This window comes from Nelusetta ayraudi, unplaced genomic scaffold (assembly GCF_046127955.1).
Source record: "Nelusetta ayraudi isolate G7.1 ecotype Tasmania unplaced genomic scaffold, CSIRO-AGI_Nayr_v1 ptg000017l, whole genome shotgun sequence".
NCBI lineage: Eukaryota > Metazoa > Chordata > Actinopteri > Tetraodontiformes > Monacanthidae > Nelusetta > Nelusetta ayraudi.
Window position 1 is genome coordinate 7113508 of NW_027466067.1, and position 24745 is coordinate 7138252.

The 24745-nt window shown below is 47.1% G+C and overlaps 1 protein-coding gene across 5 annotated transcripts in view; it reads right to left on the reverse strand.

Annotated features, from left to right (window-relative positions):
- Positions 1–445: 445 nt before the first annotated feature.
- arhgef10la (Rho guanine nucleotide exchange factor (GEF) 10-like a) overlaps positions 446–24745 on the reverse strand; it is a 122113-nt gene continuing 97813 nt past the window's right edge. For 4 of the 5 annotated variants that reach the window (XM_076025091.1, XM_076025089.1, XM_076025088.1 and 1 more), the window contains 6 exons: positions 23653–23867; positions 22191–22348; positions 18688–18830; positions 11106–11277; positions 2695–2817; positions 446–1424 (listed from right to left, as the gene is read on the reverse strand). In XM_076025091.1, coding sequence (XP_075881206.1) covers positions 862–1424; positions 2695–2817; positions 11106–11277; positions 18688–18830; positions 22191–22348; positions 23653–23867 — 1374 coding nt within the window. In that variant the 3' untranslated portion in view covers positions 446–861. The remainder of the gene's footprint in view (positions 1425–2694; positions 2818–11105; positions 11278–18687; positions 18831–22190; positions 22349–23652; positions 23868–24745) is intronic. The other variant, XM_076025090.1, reaches the window with a different exon arrangement.

Consider the following 24745-nt stretch of genomic DNA (forward strand, 5'->3'; position numbering starts at 1 on the left):
GTGCAGCTGATCCGCAGCGGCTCCCCTGGTGGCGGTGGCGGCGGCGGTGGTGGCGGCGGTGGCGGCCCATGATCCTGAGCCTTGGCAGCGATGAAGCGATGACAGTACCTCTGAAAACGCGTCAAGCTGCGGCTATGAGGCAAGACCGCTGTGGTTATTATTTATTGAAATCCCGCCAGTGTGCAGAAGGAGGGCTGCCTCAAGCCTCAAGGCGGATTCACACCGAAAGCGTCTGCGGTGCGGCCAGCGCTCTGAAAAACCGCGCCGCACCGTCTCACACCAAGCGTGTTTCCAAGCGGCGGCAGCGGCTCGATCGGGTCACGCTAGGACTGCAAGCTCGCGCGACAACCCAGGTAGTTGAAATAGAACTCTTTTGCCCGTCCAAAATGTGTCTCAAGTATCACTGTGCGTAAAAAATAAAATAAAATTGAATAAACTGAACTGCTGGTATCATACGAAATGCAGGTATTTAAAGTTTACCTACATTTTGTTCATTACTGTTTTGGATTTAAAGTGAAATCCGCTTTATTTTTTTGAAAGCCGAACTGAACAGTGTTGAAGTAGTAAGATAGCCGATAAAATACAGTACATGTTAAAACAAAATACAGCACATTGTACATTATGATGAAAATCAAGCGGATCCGCTGTGGTGTCCGATCACTGACTTCCTGCCTGAATGTTTCTACCTGCTGCGATTGACGCCGTCGCCACCCGAGAAGCGTGAAAAATCGAACAGCCGCATATTTTTCCAAAGTGCCGGAGTGTCACGCTTCCGAAACGCCCCCTGGTGGGAACACTTTCACGGTCACGGTTCGCACCACAGATGCTTTCGGTGTGAATCGGCGGCGGGGGCAGGGGGGGTCAGACCGTCAGTGGGAGCTGCCACACCATCAGGATGTTCTCGGTGGCCTCGCCGCTCGTCCTTGAACCCGCCACCGCCCCGCCTCCCTCCCTCAGCCTGCGGAAGCCCTTGCCCCCGGAGATGACGGCCGCCGAGATGACCCGGTCCCGCCGGCCGCCGTCCCGCTCGCAGGGCCGCCCCTTCACCCACATCTCGGGGTCGTCGCTGAGCTCGTAGATGGAGCCGTCCTCCACGCTGTGCTCCAGCGACTCCAGCGACGAGTCCGAGGCCTCGTCGCCCAGTGCCGTCAGGGGCCGCCCGGGGAGCCCCGAGGTGGTGCGCAGCTTGTACTGCAGCAGGACGCCGCGGCCTTTGCCCCGGGCCTCGCACTGGCCCCCGGAGGCCGACTGCTGCAAGGACTCCTGGGAGGAGGTGTCGCTGCGCTCCTCCCCGCCGCACGCCGAGTCCGGGCCGTCCCCGCCGACCGAGTCCCGCTTCAGCAGCTCGGGGGACAGGGAGCTGGTGGTGGCCACCAGGAAGTCCACGGGGCCGCAGTGGGCGTTGAGGGAAACCATGCCCTTCCCTGCAGGAAGTGAGGAGAACTCTTTAACAAGAAATGATAGTTGCAAAATAACTCGGACGAATGCACTGAACGAGTTCTGGTAAGTTGTGTGGAAAGAATGTTTTAACAGATTTGGCTGCCAAACTTCCTGCAGTCTTTGTGTCTTGCCGAACAGAGCCAGCCTCTCATCCTCTGGCCCTGGTTCCCATCAACTGCTCTCTGGTTCTGGTTCCTTTCTACTGTCTTCTGACTCTGGTTCCCATCAACTGCCATCTGGTTCTGGTTCCTTTCTACTGTCTTCTGACTCTGGTTCCCATCAACTGCCATCTGGTTCTGGTTCCTCTCTACTGTACCCTGGGCCTAGTTACCATCAGTTGTCTTTTGGTTCTGGTTCCTGTCTGCTTTTCTTTGCAGATGATTCCCATCAACTGCTGTCTGGGCCTAGTTGGTGTTTAATGTCCTCTGGTTCTGGTTGTTGTCTTCTCTCCTCTGTGCCTGGTTCCCACCAACTGTCCTCTGGGCCTGGTTCTTTTCTATTATCTTCTGGGTCTGGTTCCTGTCTACTGCCCTCTGGGCCTGGTTCTTTTCTATTATCTTCTGGGCCTGGTTCCTGTCGACTGCCCTCTGGGCCTGGTTCTTTTCTATTATCTTCTGGGCCTGGTTCCTGTCTACTGCCCTCTGGGCCTGGTTCTTTTCTATTATCTTCTGGGCCTGGTTCCTGTCTACTGCCCTCTGGGCCTGGTTCTTTTGTATTATCTTCTGGGCCTGGTTCCTGTCTACTGCCCTCTGGGTTTGATTCCAGCTCACGGCTCTCAGTAGACCGTATCGCATCAGCATCATGTGACACTGCAGGAAGTTTGGAAGTCAAAAATAAATAAAAATAAAACACATAAAGTGCAGCATATGAAGCCCTTAATGGGAAACAAACAAATGATCCAACTTTTACTCATGGGAGCCAAAGATGACTTCAACCCAACAATGGATCGTCTTTGTGCCGCACCAACTTAACTGTATTAATGTCTTTTTAATTTCACTGCTGTAAGAGTCGTGATGGATGGCCTTTTATTTATATAATACTCAATAATTTAATAAAAGAAAAGGTTAGCGCAGATGGAACATCATAAAAAAGAATATGCTGCCAAAGTATGATTTGTGTGTTGCCTGCTAACCCGGCAATCCTCGCAGCCAAAAGGAGTAATGAAAATGTGAAGCGTGACCTCGGTGATGGGCTTTTCTTCCTCCCCTCAAGAGGCTTTTCAATCACAGGCAGCTGTCACCTTCTGATCCATACCTGTTATTTTGGGGATGCCCTCCAATTTAGGGACCGGCAGAGTGATAATTAAGCCCTGGGCAGTGCCCACCCACAGCAGCCCCTGGCAAATGAGGAGACTCGTGACTCGAATGCTCTTCTGACCTGCAGCGTTGGAGACACATTGACACCAAGATTGAGTCAATGGGCGGAAAAATGCCGGCAGATTACATGAAATAATAGAAACGTCCACTGTCACAGAGCGGGACCATCCATCTTGGAAGGTAAATAATGAACTTTTATTGATTTTAATTTCACCCTCTTTTTTCCAGGACAACTCTGTTCAAAAGTGAATTTGGTCCTTGCAGTATTTAAAGAGAGACCGTGGATTTCTCTTTCAGTTTAAAGTCCATTGTGTAATATTTACACTGGCCTTTTTGGCATAAAAACAAAAAACAAAGAAAGAAAAATGTAGGACTGTAAAGGCAGTTAACAGTTTTTCACTTTTGCTCACGTCAACTTTTAGAACCAGCAACAGATTTTGGGAGACCTGTCAACTTCAGCAATTCAACCCCCAACTTTTAGAGCAACTGGCTGAGTCTTCTCAGGCTTTACATTTGACAAGTTTGAAAGGGTACGATTCCAAGTCTGCGTACGTTTCACAAGTCCCCGTCATGTTGTAGCCATTTTTTGTATCATTTCCACACCATCTGCTTAGGATCTTTAAAGGAACATTTTCAGTCAGTGGCTAAGAGGCATTTTACACTCAGGCACACACAGGCACCCATAGGCGCACGCGAAGGTTAAAACAATCTTCCCAAGAATCCCCTTTCAGCTCTGAAATCGGTCTGTATTTGAGAGAAACGTAAAGCACAGTCGCCTTGAGCTCAGGGTTACACAACATTAAATAAAAGTGGATTTGTCTCACCGCCACAAAAAGAAAGTAATATAAATGGCAGAATCTTGGGAAGAAGGCTGAGTGAAGTTGATATTTCAGTTTGACACCTGAGTGGGTTTTGATGTTCCGAGCTTTCCCCTGCTGCACAGATAAGGGGGGAGGTTTTCTTTTAGGGCTGGAAATAAATAAATAAAATCTAAGAGAGGCTCCTCACGTGAAGCCATTACAATGCTTCTCCATATCGAAAAAAGGCCCACACAGGCTCAGTTTATTATTATGGATTATGTGGCACATGTCGGACTGTGTGTGAGCATGTTCAGTCACACTGACATCCTGCTGAAAGTTCCTGGTGTGATATAATGTCAGCCACGATTTTCTAGTCATAATTTTCCACTTTGAAGCTTAAGTCCGTTTATTGGCCATGTTGACAAATGAGCCAAGGTGATGCCAATTCTTGACAGATTTCTTTCTTCTTTTTTTTTTTTTTAAACAAAGGTTTTGAAATTTGAAGTGTATTTTTCAAACAAGCTGTGTTGTGCTTGTTTGAAAAAAGGAACTGAGGGAAATTGAACATTTCCTCAAAGTCATTTTAAAAAAGGATTAACTAAATTCCATAGAAAATTCTCTGAATAAAACTTTAAAAGTAACCAAGAAAACTAAGGCAAGCATTTGGTACTATCCATAACTTCAGGATCCCCTTAAAACCTCTTACCCATGAAAAGATTCCATTGAGTTTTGCGCAGACCCAAGTAGGCTCCACTTCCCTCAGCTCCATTTAACCCTTTTGCTCTTGACGCTGATTGGTCAGGAGCTAAACACACCAAACTGTCGTTAATGTGCACTGACGAGTCGGCAGCCACACTCAGCGAAACAACTGAACTGAGTCTCTCATCAGTGGAGGCACACACACACACACACACACACACACACACACACACACACACACACACACACACTAGTTGTGATGAGGGAATTCTTCTCTGGTTCAATGGAAAAACCAGGAAAATGGAAAACCTTGCAGCGCTTTACCTCAAAGATTCTTACTACATATCATCTCTGTCTACCCATTCAGAAGGCACACTCATATAAATAACCACCAACCAAAAAAAAAATACAGTGGTACAATAGCTGGATTGTTTATTTTTAATCAGATCTGATGGAAGACAATGGGAAGTCGGTATTTGCCTCCCCGCTGTTAATGTGTGCTGACGACGTTGTAATTCTCTTTTACAATCTTCACTCTCTAATCCTTCTGTAATCCTTGAGGTGAGATTATGTGGTGGTGGTGGGGGGAAGCCGGAGAAAAGTTCATTTCACAACCGAACCCCCACTGTTGTTTTTCTTTTTAGCGGCGGCTGTTTTTGTTGCGCAGCGTTAGCGCTGAGAAGGAAATAATTGCATTCTCTTGTTATAAATGTACATCCTTTGTTTTCACGTAACAAAGGGCTGGGAGACACTGTTTGCTGTGGATTTATTTTCGCATTCTCTCCCAGTGCTTCCATCAGCTCCTGGCTTCCTTTCTGGCCTAGTTGTCCATAGAACCATTTACCATAATAACTACGGCGATTGTAATTGAATTACGCGGGAAGGCGAGCAGTCGCAACGAGAAGAATGCTGACCACCGGGTTTAACCATGTTTGCGTGTTTGTTTTGTGTCGCGTGCAGATTATGTCGACTTGCCTGAGTGACTCAACAGAGTCGATAATGTTTCATTTGAAAGGGAGAAGGATCGGAAAAAGAAGGGGAAGCTGCAGCTGTGCAGGAACAGCAGAATTTAAGGCAGAAGAGAGGAGGATTGTGGGTAAACGGGAGCAGAATCTGGAGGCGGAGACTTAATAGTTGGCAGACAAAAGTGGTTTGATCACAACGTCTCACGGCTCTCTTTATATCACATTAAAATGTTACTCAAGTCAGATTGTTTCCTTCCATGTGGCACGCACTTGATGACTCATAATGTGCATGTGGGCAAAAAAGAAACAGGCAATATGGAAATAAATCTAAATGTTGGATTTTTCTGTGTAAGAGAAATGCATAAGTCACAAACTATAAATTTACTAGTAGTTTCGTGTTGGCACTATTTTTGTTTCCTCCACCAGTGCATTTTATTTTTGCATCATCAAAGATGTTTCGGGCCATAAAGGGCTGAGACTATTACTTCCCTCTCGTTTGTGCCAAGGCAAATAGCAGCATTTTCACTTCTGTTTTGCTCCGAATCATTCCCAAGATCACAGCCAAATCCATTTGAACCCTGCGGGTTACTTCTCCCGGTGTTAACGCCAGGAAGCGCAGATATGGAATGAGGTCACTTTTAAGCCTCAGTCATATGGGGAGAAAAAAAGAAAAGAAAAAAACTTTACCAACATCATCACAGGTGCTTGTTAATACACACAAGTTTTTTCAAGAAAAGTTGAATTCTGTATCGATGAGTTTATACAGTTTGCCTTTAAAGATTGTGAGCATGTCTTGGTAGCGCGGTGGCACATCAGGACCTGTGGCGTGACTGAAGTCTAAGTCAGGCTGGATTTACACACGGTCCAGCTGACCCACTCGGACATGTGTAAATCCCAGTTTACACATGGTAACCCAATTTCTGTCTCTCCAATTGGAACGGATTAGATCTGGAACATGAACGCCGGACAAAGAGTCTGAAAACAATCAGATCATGTCGAGGCCTCAGTCATGTGTGGAAATAAATCAGCTGTGACTTGGACATTGGCCACTGTGTCCAAACTCGAAGCAGACAGACTGAATATTCTCCTGGTGCTGAACCGACACTGAAACTAACAATGGTGCGTCCAAATGACGCAATGCCCAATGCCAATTAGAACATCCATGGCGCTAACAACTTGATGGGCTTTAACTTCTTCTCCTAAAAACTACCTTGGATCGCGATGTCTTCATTTATGAACGCGTCCTCGCCTGTGACCATCCGAAATGTTGTTTAGTGTCTGTCAACGCTTGGCATCGGCGCTGCTCCCCTTAATGGATCTGGAGCCAAATCAAATCTACAAATGCAAATTGTCTCGAGAGAGGCTCAGGCAGGTGCAAATGCGGGTGTCAGTCAGATAGAGGTGCCTTCTAAAAGTCGACGAAAACAACAGCGTTAAACGCAGGCAGCAAGTCAGGCTCGGCCAGAGTGACGCTGATCGGCATTCAATTAATTAACTCGGTCAACATTAGGTCTGATAGTAGTTGCACAACGTGAGGTGAAGTCGACGTCTTGGAGATAAAGACGGATGAAGACGGTCTTTGGATGAAAGAGGTATAGCTTAACCTTGAGCCGCCGTGCAGAGGGTTTATTACGAGATGCGCCATGTGTCCTTAAAAGACAGCGCCTCGAAATATGAATGTGCCCTCCCCCTCCCCGCCCGCCGCGATGTGTCGGCAAGGACTTTATTTTGAAAATATTACTTTTTCACCCTCAGGATAGAACTATTAAAGACATTAGCAGTGGGGGAAATCAGCAGTTTCCTTCAGCGCAGAAACTTTTCCGTTGTTTACAGCATGTGGAATTCCCCGTTGAGTATAAATCACATTAAGGGGAAAGGATTAGGGGATATATCATCATGGCATGTCCTGGCATGAGTCAATGAGAAAGCTAGCAGAGCAGACAGCCACCGCTTAAGAGAAATTATCAGCATTTTATGCGCTGTATCTCCGGCTGTCAAGTTTCACGGGGGGAGATTCTCTTTCCCCCTCAAAGACGAATCAGAGGACACGGTGCCTCGGTAAAGCCCTGAAGACGTGAGCCGCTCTGCACTTTTTTAACCCTCCTCCGTCTCCATGGCCTCCCGGGTCATCATGTGGAGCTAGCAACCCCGAGTTCACAAAGTCTTGAAAATTGTCCCCTGTTAAGGTCTCGACTAGTTTACGGGCCAAAATCTGTGAACAACAAAATCTGAGAGTTCAACATTTGTAATTGTTAAACTACACCCCAATAACACACATGCCACAGGCTTGGCAAGGAATAGTTCACTATTTTGGGCAAATTCACCTATTACCATAATCACTGCAGTCACATGAGCAGTTACATTCCTGTTGCTTTGGATGGATGGATGGATGGATGGATGGATGGATGGATGGATGGATGAATGGATGGATGGATGGATAGTGCAGCTACTCCGGTCATCAACACAATACACTTTGTGGTGAATAATAATGCCGATGATTTTTTTTTTACTAAGCAAGACCCTGAACCATTTAAACCTATTTGAGTAAAAAAAAATAAAGGTAGTAACGACAGGACTGTATATATTTATACAGGATTATTTTATAGTGGGGTGAATTTACAGGTCACAAAACAACAAGGCAGTGACAATTGAAGTGAATGTACCCACTCCTATGACTGCAGGGATAGTGGCAGTAGGCACATTTGCCAAAATGTCGATCCGTCCCTTTAAAGCGTGTTGGTTGGTGTATTATGAGTGCTAAAGCTGGTGCTGGGATCTCTAGACTGGGAGGCCAGCACTGACTGGAGCCTCGGACGCAGAGGAAAAAAAACAAACTAGCAGATGCCGAGTTTGTACGTTGCAATTTACCAGTGGAAAGACGGGACAAGTTTATTGCTTTAAACTTTGGGGAATTTGAAGTGTATTTATTTTCCACTCAAGTTGAAAACAGGAGGGCCACGGTGCAATGCCTTGCAATTAGTCTCTCTTGTCTTCCTTGACACGGGGGAAAGTGTTGGTGAACATACAGAGAGGAGGAGGCCACGAGAGAGAGAGAGAGAGAGGGAGAGAGAGAGAAGGTGGGTAATGAGTTTAGTCCATAGGAGGTTGTGCACAACGGAATCTCATAAAAACCTCAGTACCAGCCATTGCCCGGGTTCACAGCTTCAGCAGAGAAAAATATTCCGGCCGCGTTGTCGCAAACAACGGAAGTGACACTGCGGTCACATGACTGACGAGAGGCAAAGGGCACCTTCAACTCCGGCCAGGACGAAGGCAACACCAGGCAGGTGGACTGGGCATCTCCGGCTCTGCCGTCCGTTCAAAGTGTCTTTGAGTCATTGAGTCCCGCAAACAGTGCTAACCTTTCACCCCAGTGAACAACAGGGACGTGGATCCAAAGCCACGGGTGATGATACAGTGACGACCCCAGCTGACACGACGTCAATAAAGATTAAACTTTAATAAAGTACGATTTGGTTCGATAAGATTCATGATGCAATTCGGGTAGCATTGTGTCGTCATCATCTTGCCGCGAAGGGATTTTAGAGCAGGACGACACTTGTTTGCAAATCGCCGACGTCTTGTCAGGTTTTCCAACTTCCTTCTTCAAAATTCAAAAAGTATCCCCAAACTTGTGACTTCTCTTGTTGCCCTCGCTTCCTTTTTGTTCTCTATTTAACAAGTGCAGCTGCGCCACCAGGCTCCCGTACGTTTTAATGATAAAATTAATAGCAACAAAAGAGCAAGAGATAGCGATGGTGCGTTCGAGCCTCGAACACACCAGTGACAGGGAAGATAAACTATGTATTAATAAATGTAACCTTGGCTTTCACCGATGCAGACACGCTAAGGCCGATAGATTGAAACTACCGGCGCATTGTAGACGTCTGTCTCGGACCGACGACTCAAATCGGTGTCTCTCTCCCCGTCCCAAGTGAACGAGCGACGCTGTAAAGCTGTTTCCAGTCAACGTCTGGTTAAGTCAGGCGCAGTTCCGTAGAGTTCCCGTCCTCGAAGAGTCGTTATCCCGAAGCGGGAGGTTAAAAGTTGTCTCTGAAGGGCATTCTGGGAACTCTAATTATCTCTAGTTTCTGTAGTGCAGCAAGGGGAAAATTAATAACAGCAATAATCTCGGGGAAACGTTCCCATCTCTACAAAGCCTGTTTCCATCCGCAACTGATGCAGCGCTTTAAGGGGAGGTTTTTTTTCCTCATCTGATCCAAAATATGGTGTTTTTTATTTTATGGACTGAAAACAGACTTGCACATTTCTCCAGTCACACTGCCTCTGGCTCGTCTGTCTGCCATGAGTCAGCAAAAAAAAAAAAAAAAAAAAAATGACAAGCACCTACTGTTTTGTGTTTACACAACTCCCGGAAGCTTAAAGCCATCGTGCTTTTGATGTGAGCAGCGGTGACAAATTGCACTTATCGCCACTGGCCAGCTTTTAGGTGTGTTTCACTGCGACACAATTTTGTTTGCCATATTTGCTCGCTCAAAAGGGAAAAGGGGGGAGGTTGAGGGGGCGGGACACACCCACGCTGCGTGATTAATATTTCATCCATCAATGAAAGATGGCACTCAGGACAGGACGGGCGACGTGAGGCATCCCAAGCGCAGTGCGACGAGCGGAGCGGCAGTGGAGGGAGGGAAGTGTGTGTGTTTTTGTGGGGGGCAGATTTGAAGGCGAAGGCGATGAGATGAAGAATAAGTGATGTGGGGAAAACATTAGCACAGATGGAATGAAAGTAGAGAGCGGAAAGAGGAAAATGTGCATGAAATGACAGGAACGTCTCAGGGAAGCAGCGATGCTGCTGCTTTTCGCTGACTTTTGGTTTCTTCACCTTCATCACTCCTTGGCCCCCCGACCCCACCCTGTCCCACAGTGGGTCAATGTTGTATAGATCCCCATTAGTTTACACCAGTGAAAACTATTCTTCCTTAGGGTGACACAAAAACAGACAAGATGTTACGATAATTAAGAATCCATGTGGGTGCAAATATTCTTAAAATAATAAGTTTAAACCAAAACAAAGACAAAAAAACTAAATTACCAGAATGACCTGTTGACTGATCTAAACCATTGAAACCTAAAAAGACATTACTGGTCCCAATCTGCTGTTGGTCTGGGTGAATTTTGTACTTCTTACATTAGGAAACTGTGCTCTTTCTGATCAGATGCCTAACCTGATGCTTAAACCTGTTTTCAGCAGTTTGCGATCTCTTCTGTGAGTGATGTGTTCCCAGTGTTGTTGTTGTTGTTGGTGCAGCAGGGTATTTTTTTTTCTTTGCTTTCTTTTCAAAAAAGGTCAACCAGATGTCCCACTTTGTTTGGGCGCCAGACGTCACGTCCAGCCGTGATCTCTTGTCGTGAAGAATGGCTGCGTTTGTGCTCTTGCGTCTGGCGGAAAACCACCCAAAACTGGAAGCAACACGCACACACTGTTGTGATCACCGCACACAAACATGTGTGCTGGAAATTAGCCATGAAGGTTGATAGTATTTGATGGTAGGAGAGCTTTTTTATTCTGCAGTAACGTTAACGCAGACACTTGTTATTTTAGAGAAATGAATGTGATTATTTTTAGACATAAATCAGAATGAATCAATTACCCGATTGATTTTTTCCCCCCCATCATCATCCCTCCTACTGTTTCTTCGACTAATTACTGCCCTATTTGGGTTTGCAGACTGGCAGAGCTGCAGATGAACTGCTCCCTCAGCAATAAACACAGCTGTCTGAACCTGAATCTTCGAGTTGGCAAATGCCACAAACCTGCTCAGGTTCCAAGAAAGTCGAGAAACCGAGAACAAAAGTCGTGGAAAAAAAGATTTAAAAAATTGTCGTCACCTCACAGATTTCAATGTAAAAACCGGTGGACTTACCGGTGTTGAGCAGCGTCGAGCGGGCGGAGATGTTGATTTCCTGCAGCAGCTCCAGCGTCTCGGTGTGGAAGAGGCGGATGGAGGAGCCCTCGGAGAAGGCCATCCACACGCCGCCGCCGGCGCGCGCCATGTGGGCCACGCTGACCAACGGGTCTGGATGGACTTCAAACTTCTGCGATGGAAGCAGTGAGAGGCTGTAAATCCGAGGCGGCGCGGGAGAGAAACACGCACGCAGGCCACTAATCACGCTTCCGAAGTGCCGTCGGCCGCTGAAAGGTTAGCTCTCCGCGGAATCTCATTCTGGCTTTTTTTTTTTTTTTTTTGACACAAAACAGACATTATTTCCCCCCGCACATAATTTGTGGATTTGGCTCTATTTGCGGCCTCAGTGCGATTCTGCGTCTGTGTGTGGCGGTTGGCAGCATCGCAGCGACTCCGTCCTCCTCCTTTGATTCATTGTTGTTTTTGCTTTTCCCTTTTTTTTTTCCAAAGCGCGGAAATCCACAACAAAAGGCAGCGGGAACAGAGGCCACAAAGAAGAGAGTGAATTTAAGGTGGAGAAAAAAAGGAGGGTGCCTTTTTTTCTCCACCTTAAATTCACTCTCTTCTTTGGAGGTGTCGAGAAGATGAAGTTGCTGTTGACTCGATAGAAACGCATCAAAAAGCGGCGACAAAGGGGAGTCGCGACTGAGCCGACTGAGTCGGGCATGAAGGCGAAGGGAAGGCTTTGATAATGCCGCCGCCATGTAAACCGGATTCATCCGAGTCGCCCGTACGACGGAAATAATTACAAGAGAGGCCTAACTGAGGTCAGCAGCAGCGTCTCCCTCTTGCTGTTTTTCAGTAAACAGGGGAGAAAAAAAAAATACAAACAAGTGCCTCCTTATATTGTAATCTAAAGTCTCCGACAAACAGGAGGGGAAGCGCACATTTGCATCATTCCCCTGGCTTCTATCTTTTTAAGGGCACAATGGAAAGGGGGAGGGGGTGGGGGATAAACACCCCGAGAGTTTCAGGCAACCCGCTTGAAATAAATGCAAGGAGCCTTATCGTGGCAGCGCATGCAGCCCCTGCGGTCCGAGGCGTGACAAGGCCTGGTTGGGGCATCGTCCCGGAACTCATATCGCTGTCGACGCACGAGTCTCGCGCTAGGCCCGGGCAATTAGCGCTAGCGCTGGTGAGGGTGCGGAGATGAGAACCAATTTCTCCGCCTGCTTGCCCGCCCACCCCCGGCGCACCCACGACCGGGGGATTAGCACCTGTTTACGTGCCCTTCCCACCGGGGAGCGTCTTTGTTTCCAAATGAAGGGGAAGGAGAAGGAAGACTTTGATCTGTTTCTGTTTGTATTTTTTTTTTTTCGTCCTTATTTTTGTCACCGAGCACCAGCGCTGGCTGCTGGTGGTGGGGAGGTGCGTGGCATCTCGGCGGGGGTGGGGCGCTCGTCGAAAACGCTGGATTACCGCCAGTAATCCGTTGCAACCAGCGGACGGGCGCAAAGCGGCGCCCGCTGCTCCGCCGCTGTCTCATTAATCACCATCAAGCCCAATCAAGGCTGTAAAATGGGACATTCGGGCAAACCAACATGCTGACATGCTGTGGTTGTCGGGCCGCCATCTTGCTCGCCATATGTTCCCAACCACCTGGAAGGCATTCTGGGAAAACCCCACGCGTGCAAAAAACAAACAACAACAAAAAGATATCACCGTCCTGATTCGAAGCGGTGCATGAAGAGCGGAAGACGCCGCAAATCTTAGGGTGAAATAATGAAGACGGGAATAAATGCACGCGATCCGGTGCTGCTCCCGGTCGGCACTCCAGCATTAGCGCGCTGAGCCTGGTGTTACTTACAGGGATGCGGTGGTCGGCGGAGCGTGACGGCAGTAATGCGCCCTGCCGCCCAGCAAGCCGGCCGACGGCTGCGAGCCGGTGCCGTAAACATCGCAGATGGTCCCGGCAGCTCATTAGTGCTTCATTACGCTGGGTGACAAGGTGTGTCCGTCCCCTCGGTGCCGAGCTAAAGTCCACGTCTTCACTCCGAGGTCGCGGCGGGAGGGACTCGAGTGGGGTTGTTTTTTAGCGGCCAATCGGACAAATCAGGAAGGAAAAGCCAAAGTAATGGGACGAGGAAACAAACCCAGTGGCTCCGGCTTTTCTGTGTCGGTTGACTGGGACTCAGGCAGGCCCAGGCAGAGACAGGCTGGATCTCTGAAATGTGACTAATACATAAAAGGTTGGAGGTCTGGTTGGCCTCATGCCTGGGATGATTCTTACTATACCCTCACACAGCAGCTGGATCAGTCGGATGCTTAAACTCCGATATCTCGCTCATCCGTCCTGCAAACCTCCAACAAACAGCGTTTTCACTTGGTCTGAGCGTTTCATCCACAGCCAGATCCTGTTATGTATGAGTGGCATGAGGCAGAAAGGAAGTCGACTTATGACAAAGGGTCATCTCTCGGTTTGCGAAACAATGACAATTTTACAAAGTCAACCCACCAGGCCACCCAGTGCCACTGCGCGCTGGGGAAGGTTCTTGATTTCTTCTTTTACAGCTCCAAAAACAAGTGTCATTCACTGGCATGTGTCCAATCCAAAAATGATTATCCAAAAAGGATCCTGAGGGATCACTCCATTGAGCCAACTTGGACTTTCATCCAAAACAGACTCCAGAGACCCCAAAAAAAAGCCAAAATTTGAGGAGCAATAAAAAACTAGCCACAAGGCTGCAAAGCGCAGCCAAATCACCTATGAATAATTCAAAAGAGCAGCGAATCTGACAAAAAGATTATCATGCACAGGGGAAAACAATAGGAGTAAGTTATGAGACTGCGAATCAGCGACCCTCGCCCCCCCCCCCGGGCTTTGCCCCGAGTCATATCTCTTGGTACAGGTGTTAAGTGACGCTGTTCCAGATCCTGGATTTGCAGCGAAGCGCCGCAGTCGGCCCCCACGAGTCCACATTAGCGAGAAAGACGAGGTTAGCGCAGGCGTCACCGGAGCTGACCCGCTAAGCTCCGCCGGAGACACGCTCAACCGGAACTGTGTCTGTGCTGCGCGGCCATTCAGCTGATTAAGCCGGTGTCTCCAGAGGCGGGAAACAGGTGAAGGATGGAAAAGGTACTCCGAACTCTGAGGGTCCTGAGGCAGACTCAGTCCGAGGCACGGAATCATCAGCCGGCTAACCAAAACAGATATTTCATCACGGGCGTGTGCAGTACTTTGCCCATAAATATATATATATATGTATATATATATATATATATATATATATATATATATATATATATATATATACATATATACATATATACATATATATATATATATATATATATATATATATGTATATATATATGTATATATATATGTATATATATATATATACATATATATATATATATATATATACATATATATATATATATATATATATACATATATATATATATATATATATATATATATATATATATATATATATGTATATATATATATATATATATATGTATATATATATATATATATATATATATATATGTATATATATATATATATATATATATATGTATATATATATATATATATATATATATATATATATATATATACATATATATATATATATATTAACCCTCTCAGACCGGGTTATAAAAATAAAATAAAATAAACATACGGTCGGGTTGAGCCCCAAAACCAGAGGTTTTTCTGCAAAACATCACAGAGGTGTCAACATCTACTAAATAATTTATTCCTCAGCCTCTGTAGCAGATAGAAACAAAATCCTCCAAACATGTGGAAGGTGGGACCTTTGGCTTTTACAGAAATTAACTTATATTTGTTAACAAAAGACAACAAAAAAAGTCAAAAACTGAATACCCTCCATAAGCGGAATAAAATGAAAAAAATAAATTTGAAAAATCTCAATTGCGCGTCTCAAGGGTAAAAAGCCTCGGCACAGTTGTGAAAAACATGGCTTATGAATCCTGGTCTGTGCGCGTGTTTATGGCTACAACATATTTAGCTGTATAAGTGAAACGAGGCTAATTTACAATGCATACATCTCCAAGCCAAAATGTGTTTTTTTATATATATATTTCCAATAAAACCACATCTTGCATATTATACTGGTACACAAACCACACCTGGGAGCTGCAGGAGGGCCATAGCTTGTAGCTGGGCAAAGAAAAGCAGCCTTATTAATCTGACCCAGTGGAGTTTGCACTGTGTCGTTCATTATGGTCCGACAAAAAACCAAGTGTCCCCGGTACGCCTTTGTCGACGCCGCCACGAACACCCCGACACCTTGGAGGATGACTTACACAAACACAGAGAGCATGACACAGATATCGCCGGGGATCATTTCCCCGAGATATTGCGCCCATTCTCGGAACATAAGTCAGAGCACCGCAGGGAAAAAAGATGCTTATTTTTTTGGTGCAACAAACTGTATATTGTTATGGAAATGCGCAAAGGTGCCCACACACTGTCCGTACTTAGAATTACTTATGCACTTATGAGGCTTTTTGCACATGTTAATACGTATTTATCAAACATGTTTAGAAACTGATTTTAACAAAAAATTACTTCATCCATTTCAGTCTTCAACAGTCAATTTGAAGTTGGACGAAACATCACAAAAGATTGTTTGGTCCATAGGAGTCAACTTCATTATATAAACATATTTGCTGCTTAGCATTGTAGCGGCCTTCAACACTCATATGCTGTGTCTCAATTCAGGTTCTGCACCCTTGAGACCGAGTGTCCTCTGTCTGAAGGAAGCGTTCTTAGAGTTCCCAGCCTAGAAGAACGGACCAAACCCCGCCTCCCCGGTAACCAGCCGGGACGGTCTAGCCTTCGGCGTATTTCCTCGTTTCGTCACCGCCGTTCCCTCCGGCTGGCCAAACCCGGAAGTTACGTTTTTATAGTAACAAGCTAACCATTGGTTAGCCATCTAACGATGCCGTTGGATGATCAAATAAGTAAAATCCTACGTTAAAAACTGGATACTTTATGTGAAACTTCAATAATTAAATGTATATGTCGTGTCTTTACCAGTACATGCCGCTAATTTCAGCTGACTTCCGAGGATCCCACGATGCTTTGCAGCAGCACGTAAAGCATCATGGGAAACACAAGTACGCGAAGGATAGTAGCGGTGCATCCTTGGAATCGGCTAAAACGAGTGCGTATTTCCGAGTACGCATTTTGAGCGTCCTAAGCACCCTTGGGAATTGGGACAAGCCTTCGCGCAGTGCTATGACGCAACTTCCTTTCAAAATGCGTACTTCAAGGATGCAGACCCTGAATTGAGACACAGCAATAGTGTCTTTGATCTCTATGAGCCATCCATGTACCCACCATTTATCGCAAGGAGGGATACAAACAAGTTCATTTATTCCAATAAGGTGACTTTGCTAACATCTTCATACCGTCAAAAATAAAACTCCGGTGAATGTGTGAGGCCGGGCTGAGACGCACACCCTCTAACATCAAAAGGTAAATTCCGGGAAGGGAACATAAGAGGATCGTATTCAAAGAAGCTCCTCACTTTCAGTGAAGCAAAAGCCTGAATGTTGGAGAGGAGGAAAAAAGACCTTTAATCAGCCTCCATGAAAGTTTGGCAATCAACAGATCTGCGCGCTCTATTAAGGATTGGAACAACCAGAGGAGCCGTGTGACTTGGAGGCTTGCTGAGGGTCTTAACTAGTGAGGCGAGAGGCCTGGAGGACGAACAGAAGCTCTCAGTTGCATTTGGCTGTTGGGTTGACACACCTTGACAATGCTGCGCAAGTCTGTGTCTGTGAAGCAAGGATGTCTGTGAAGTGAGCAACCCGACCATTTGGTTTTTCAGATACGGGAGTCTGAAAGACGAGCAATCCAGACTGGCTGGGACCTGATAGTCAGTTTGTTTGTTTTTTTTTAAATGTGAGCTGAAGCAATAGCTTGGAGTCACAAATTTCCCTCCAATCCAGCAGGTCGTTCGGGAAACGTCTGTGGCTCATAAACTCCAAATGGGAACAGGAAACAGGGCAGGATTTTGATGTAAGTGTTAGGCAACATTTTCACTCAAAAGCTTCCTGAATCTAATCCCAACACAAACATCCATCCACCCGAGCGCTTGCTAATCCCGCAGCCTGTCCCCAGCCTGTCTCAGGGTGCAGGCGGAGTCGCACCCCAAACCGAGCCGCCGGTTTTATCGCGCTTGCACTCGTACGGAAAAAAAAACAACGTAGAGTTGTCACTCAGCCTGGTGCGTGTGTCTTTGGACTGTGGGAGGGCGTCGGAGCAGCTGGAGTGGAAGCCGCGCACACACAGCAACAAAATGTGTAAACTCCGCAGAGACGCATTTTATTCATGCTATTCATAGCAGAGCATGTAGCGCATGTAAATACAACTGTTAATAATAAGTAAATATCTTTTGGTCTTTATTTTTCTGTTCATACCTGCAGATATTTTTTTTTTGTCTCTATCTTTAGTTAATATAATTCTGTTCATACCTGCAGATATTTTTTTTTGTCTCTATCTTTAGTTAATATAATTCTTGATCTTTTGCACTGTAGCTTCTTTTTTTGCTGCTGTAATTATGCAAATTTCCCCACCATGGGATAAATAAAGGTCTTCTTCTTCTTCTTCTTCTTCTATTAATTCATGCAACTTGCACGTCCAGCTCGTCTGGTAACGACACATCACGCCGGTCATGTCAGGGCGCCAGTCCATCCTAAATCATTTCATGCTTTTCATTCTGGTCGGCCGAACCGACGAGTCCCGAGGGGCTTCCTGTGGAGTCACGGCGGAAGCCGCCGCCGCCGCCGGCCACAGCGCCCCCTTTCATAAGCAGAGTCAACGCCGCGTTTCAGGCGGGAAGTCCGACATTTTTTTAAACGGATGTTTGTCTCCACTGGGGGGCTGCGGGGGGGGGGGGCGTCTCACAGCACATTTTCTGCACGGCGATAAGAACTCAAGAGCACCGCTGAGTGTGGTGTGGGGACTTGGGGTGGGGGGGGGGAGGTGGGGGGGGTGACTGTCAAATCTGTGGACTTTCAAATTGCTGCCTGCGGCGGCACGCCGGAAAGTAGAGCCGTGAACGCTTTACTGATGGGCTTTTTTGTCGTTGTTGTCGTCAAGTGTGTTAGTGTGTTCTTGGCGGCGGCGGCGACTCGATTATTTCCTTGATGGAGCGGCGAATTATATAGAACGTTAAAGTCTGCTTGTGTCTCGCCCAATTTTGATCGCAAAGTAGAGAGCAAGGGAGAAAAAAATGTTCAAATCTGTTTCTATCTTGCCAAATATAAGTTTTTATAAAAATATAAGTAAGTGGCTTTTTATCAAAAAAATAGAGAATAAGAGAAAAAAAAATGAGCGCCGGTAAAAAAAAAACTAAAACAAAAACAAAAACAAAAAAACAGTCTATTTGTCATTTCTAAAAGTCAGATTTTTCTCCCTGGCACTCCGAGTTTTGCCGTTTGATGTTTAATCCATTTAAAGGATCCGACCTCTGTTGATGGAGTGACGCGGCGATTTCACTGGGTTGCAACACCTCGGCAAAGCGCAGCGCCACGTCGGCCCGGCGCCGCCGTTTACCTGAGTGCGGAGGCTGGAGACGTCGACGGCTGTGACCGAGTTCCCGCAGCTGGCCCACACCGAGTCGTCCAGCACCAGCAGGGTGCGCACCGGCTCCGAACCCAGGCTCACGCTTCTGCAGGAGCCGGGGTCCCACAGGTCATCTTGCAGGGGAGAAGAAGAAAAACAAACAAGAAAGAAAACTGTAAATGCACCCCTCAAAAATAAAAACAAAAGCCCAGGAAACGCTAAAATCTCCGGCCTATTATCGCAGCTGGCATAAATCCAAGCGCTGGAGTGCGAACACGCGGGGCCCCCCCCACTTCCATTTAAGCACTCTGTCACATCTAGAAAGCAATTAAATTCATTTCGCCTGGCTCGCGCCGCCGCCGATGTGTTTGGTGTTTACTTTGAAAAGATTCTACTGTCGTCGGGCAATTACCGAGGTGTCAGCGGAGGGGCCTCGCCGCGCAGCCTCTTTTGTTTGCGCGCTAATGGGGAAGGAGGAGGAGGTGAGGGGGAGAAAAGCGAGCGACGGCGCGCCATAGGTCGACTAAACAAAGGCCCGCGCGCTGTTTAAATTATCGCTCGCCGCGCAGTGGCGCCGGCCGCCCACGCGTGCTCGCCGCCGATAGACCCTTCTTCTACCATACCCGACTTTTGTTTCTTCGTCGTCATCTCTTCCCTCTCTGTGTTGTTGCTGTTTTTTTTTTGTTTTTTTTTTGTTTCTCCGCCGGCGTGGAGGCAGAGCGGGGCGCCGTACTTTGAGCCCTCGGCGCCCGGGCTCACGTTGCAGCCAGCGCGTTATAAAGTGAATTACATAAGCGTTTCACTGGCGCCGAGCGTTAATGAAGCAAAATTAGGAAGTGGTGGGGGTGGGGGTGGGGGTGGTGTTGGTGTGGGTGGGGAGCATCCAGCCGTTTAATGAAGGTTTTTTTTTCCCCCGGTCGTTTGCTTTTCGCACCCCATCACGGCACGGGTCTCACAATGCCTCCCGACTGGCACAGGTTAATTGCTTGGCATGTTGGAGAAGGTCATTTTCCAACCTTTTCTGTTTTAAAATCCACTCTTGTTAATGTGCGCGCCGTCGATCCTGCCAGGAAAAACAACCCGGAACCAAACCCCCTGCCCTCCCTGCTCGACGCTCATCGACTTAGGGGAGAAAGCTGATGTTTTAGAGCGACAGGCCCTCCGGAACCACGCGACCACGACCGGGTTCTACTGAGAAGGGGAAGAATTCCAGCGAATACCGAGATCCAAACTCGTGCCGGTGTGGAGCCGTCCCGGTGTCATTAAAGCGGCATTAACTCATAGATGACTCATAGGGTGACTGTAGCCCAGAAGGTAGAGCGGGTTGTCCAATGACCGAAAGGTTGGCGGTTCAAGTCCCACTATGCCTAAAACGATTCCCTTCTTCCTCTCTTGGACCAAACTGGGTGCCTTTACTTTCAAATTTCAGCATGTTTAGCGTAAAATAAACTTAAGGCACAACTAAAAGAAGTTGGGACGACCATGGAATTGCAACTACAATGGTCATAACTTGCCCGAGTTTTGGCCTCTGTGGAAAACGTCCCCCCCCGCCCTGCGTCTGTGAAACTCCAGAAGCGTTACGTGGTTCAGAGCAGAATCCTGCTGATGTAGTGGGCAGCAGGAGGAATTTCAAACTAACCGTGGCATGAAAAAAAGTCTTCTGGGCGAAGCCAGACAGCGGTGCAGCAGTTCAGGGGATAAATCTTCAACAGATGCGCTGAATTTTAAAACACTCCCGCAGCACCCTCCAGAGAGCTTCCTCCTGACACCGCCCTCCTTTAAGACCCCTCCCCTCCTCCCTCCACCCGCTCTTCTTTTGCGTACACAAAGCATGAGTGGTAATATTTAATCGCCGTGCAGCAGCTTGGTGTAATTAATCATCCGCTGTGCCTGGGAAGTGAGAGGAGCGAGGAGGGCCTGGCACTCTGCGGTCAGGCTGGTGAGACTCCCCGCGACGGAGCTGTTGTGCTGCCTGTGAACGCGGAGCGGCACCGCTGGGACGGCGTTAGCGTGGGTCGCCGCGCTTGACTTAATTTAACGCGGCGTGGCACCGACCACGATGCCGGAGCGCGGCCCTCACACTACCAGCAGGGGGGGGGGGGGTCCGGGTTCAGTTTGGGTGGGGGGGGTTGCAGAGGAGGGGACTGATTTAAAGTTTTATTTGATCTTTTTTCTTTGAATGGATGAAAAACGTAGTCGTTTGCCAGAGGGCTGCTAGGGATGTTTACAAAGCCGGGGGACAAGGCAAAATATTTGAGCACATTTTTTCCTTTGTAGGAACGAATCATTAAGTTAATTATGATAAGAAATTCCGAACAAGGACTGCAAAGGGGTATGAATACATTTCAGCAAAAGTTAGAACTTAATAGAGAGGTCCGAGAAACTGGCTCGTCTTCATGGCACCGCACAGAACTCACGCAAGCAAACTCACACGTTCCGTTTCCTGCTGTGTTCCTGTGATAACAAGCTACTGTACTTTGTTTTGACTCGAACTCCAGTTCTTATTTTGTCATTAGCTCAACAGCAGTTGGTATTTCTGAGGCAACAAGATCATTTTCTAACTCTCAGGAAGATCTCAGAAAGGAAAACATGACTAAAACGCAGGGATGGCCACTCATTTGTTTTAAAACTGACAACATAATTAAGCGTCTCGCCTGAGCTCAGAGGATCCACCAATTATTACCAACTGATGGATGTTGATACTGGTGCAATAACGGGTGTTGATCACAGCACCAGTATGTCACATGCATGAAAATATTGGTGAATGCACAAAAATAAAGTGCACTTGGTGATTCAAAACTGATTCTTGCAATATACTGCAGTATGTTACAAATGCATGAGGTGTCCGCCGCTGCATATAAACCTTCATTGTTCCTATTTGCTCGCCTGCACTGTAGATGTGGGGGGGAAAAAAACATCATTTCAATCCTCTGCATGTCTGAGAGAGAGAACTGAGGGCAGAACGCCTTGTGTGTGATTTTGGTACTTTTTCAATCAAAGTGTTGTTTCATCGAGATGAAGAAAAGTTGCCCAGTCAGGAAACTAATGTTTGGCTGTCGGCATTTTCTATTGCACGGCAGCGACTAAGGCGACAACTTGACACGTCAGGCAAACAAAAGAAACAAAATCGTTGTCACGGGGAATTGTGCGCAAATGTGCGACACTATCGTGGGTCCTGCGCTAGCCTGTAGGATAATAATAATAAGGATAACCAATCAAATCAAACAGAAAGAAATGCTATTGGCTGGTGTAAAATGAGGCTTCCTATTGGTCAATGCAAAACAGGGCTTCCTATTGGCTGGTGAGCGTGGCTCATTAGAGGCCAAATAATAGCACAAAGTTGGCAGAAGTGCACAGCAGCAGAAGCCGCAAACGGTCGTTAGTTGACAAGATGTTGGATTTCATTCTTTAAATGCGCTGCTCAGTGGAACATCAATGACAGAAGCAGAGGTTAAATGGGGGGAGGTATTCGTTGGGGGGGGGGGGAGACTCACCGCTGCCGCTCCTCCCGTAAACCAACACTGTGCCGTTCCGCAGGCCGGCAAACAGGTAGCAAGGCGAGTGCTTGAGGCACAGAACCGGGCAGCCCTCCGGGTTGTGCAGGGTCAGCAGGCACTGAGCCGCCGTGTCCACGCTGCCGTACACCAGGATGCTGGTGAGAGCGAGAGAGCGAGAGAGAGAGAGAGAGAGAGAGAGAGAGAGAGAGAGAGAGAGAGAGAGAGACAGAGCAGAGAGAGAGGGGCCGGGTGATGAACGAGCGTCGTTTGAGATGACAAAGTGGCTCCTTTCCACGCAGCCCGATGCGAAAGCTTCCTGTGTGTGTGTGTGTGTGTGTGTGTGTGTGTGTGTGTGTGTGTGTGTGAGCGCATGTGTGTGTTTGTGCAGACGTGTGTTTGTTCCCCTCTGTGTCTGTTTCTTATTTATTTTTTTAACAGATTTTTTTTCACCTCTTTTGCGCAGACAGAATGAGTCGGCGGAAAAACAAAACAAAAAAACAACCCACGCAGCCGCAGACTTTGAACCCACGGCCGAGACGAACAAACGAGCGAACGGGAGATTAGACGTGAAATGAGCGGGCGAGCGCCGTCACGCGCGACCTCGTCGGCTGCCACTCGCGGCGGAGATCACAGCGATTTACTGGATGTGAGAATCAAACAATGACTTTAGCGAGGGAGCGGCCGCGCCGACGCCGCGTTCGGGCATCAGCTCCTGATTTTGCCACTTTGATGAAATATTGACAAGCGAGCGGACGGCGCCAGAACTCTCGGGGACACACACACACACACACACACACACACGCACACACGCACACACGCACACACACACACGCACACGCACACACACACACACCACTGTTTGGGGAAACAAAAACAAAACATACCCCCTGACGAGTTATGGAATTTAATCATAGCTGGCATCAGTTACATAACTGAACAAAAATGTTGTTTTTTTAGAAATGAAATTTTAAAAATTTGAATTAAATCTGAACAATTTCTACAAAAAAAAGGCTGAACTTTATGTTTCATCATTTTATCTTTGTTGCTATTTTTTGTGCACTGGTTTTCTATTTCCCCTCACAGACAAAATTTGCTGATAAGCTGACGCTTCTGATTGGTTCTCCGTTCGAGTTTGGAACTGCAGCGCCCCCTACCACTGACCGGCCAGTTCAGGGCTTTCTCTCTGTTTTGAGTCCTGCTGGAAACTGAACACTGTCAGGTCGAAACAGTTCAGAACATTTATTCCAAATTTAGAAAAGTAACCAAAATGTAATCAAATGTAATCAGGTACATTACTTAATTTCTAAGTAACTGAAATAGTTATCTAAGGTAACTTGTAATTGTAACCGGCTACATTTGCAAAGTAGCCTTCCCATCACTGCTCACCACCCACACGACAAAGATCAACCTCAGTCATTCGCTACTTTCTTGCGCGTCTTGTGTTCCTGCGGCGTCTCACCGTCCGTCGTCCGATCCGACGCAGATGTTGGCGCCGCTCCCCGACGGGGCTCGTTGAACGCCGGGCTCCACCTCCTCGGCGGGCGAAGGCTCCGGCACGTACTCCAGACAGCGGACGGCGCAGCCGACCTGCAGGCTCTTGACGGCCCTCGGCGTCGGCCGGTTGAGGGAGAAGATCTCGATCTGCCACTGCGAGGCCTCTCCTCCGCCGGCCACCTGTGGGTGGAGGGAGGGGTTGGTGGGGTGGAGGAAAGGGGGGCGAGACCTAATGTTAAGCTGCGCACTGAATTGCGACGTCGAGGGGGTGATAAAGTATTCCGCCGGTCCGTAGGAGCGGAAGAGCGGAAGGGCAGGAAGTCTGGCCTGCGACGTGTCTTGCCATCAGGCCTGCTTTAGCATTCTCTTCCGCTCAGCAGCTCAGATTCGGATGGAGAGAATTCATACCAATTATCCTTTCAAAACTCGTCATCAACCACCCCCACCACCCTCATTTAAAAAAAAAAAAAAAAAAGACAAAAAAAACTTGAACACCGCTCGGAATTTTAAGACCTATTACGCAACGCATTCACAATGTCATCGTTGGAACATCAAACGGTTTTAAAAAGTTCTTTCACCGTGAAGAACAAAAAGAGGCTCTCATAAGTGTCTCGGAGCCTGAGTTGCTTAGCAATGAGGGATATTTTTTGAATATATATTTTTGAACACCCGCAGGATTGAGAGACTGAGTCATGATTAGAGGAAAAACACTAGCGGCTTGTGTAATGACGCCGTAATAAACATTTCCAAGGTCAAACCAGCCGGCAGGTTCCCCCGAACGAAGGGAAGAGACGCTATGGAGGTCACAAGAAACCGTCCGCCAACACGTCAAGATAGCAGAATGTTGTCAGATTAAGACATCAACACAAGCTTCGCAATGTGAGTCGCCCCATGCAGGCTGGATGGGGGTACAGTATATCTGTATATCTATGTAAGATATGCAAAATCATTTTTGTCTTTATCTCAAAAAAAGTTTTCATTTGATGAATTTGATGAATGCATCTTTAATGGAGATCTCAAGAGGACATTATGATGCTTCCCTTGAAAATATATATATA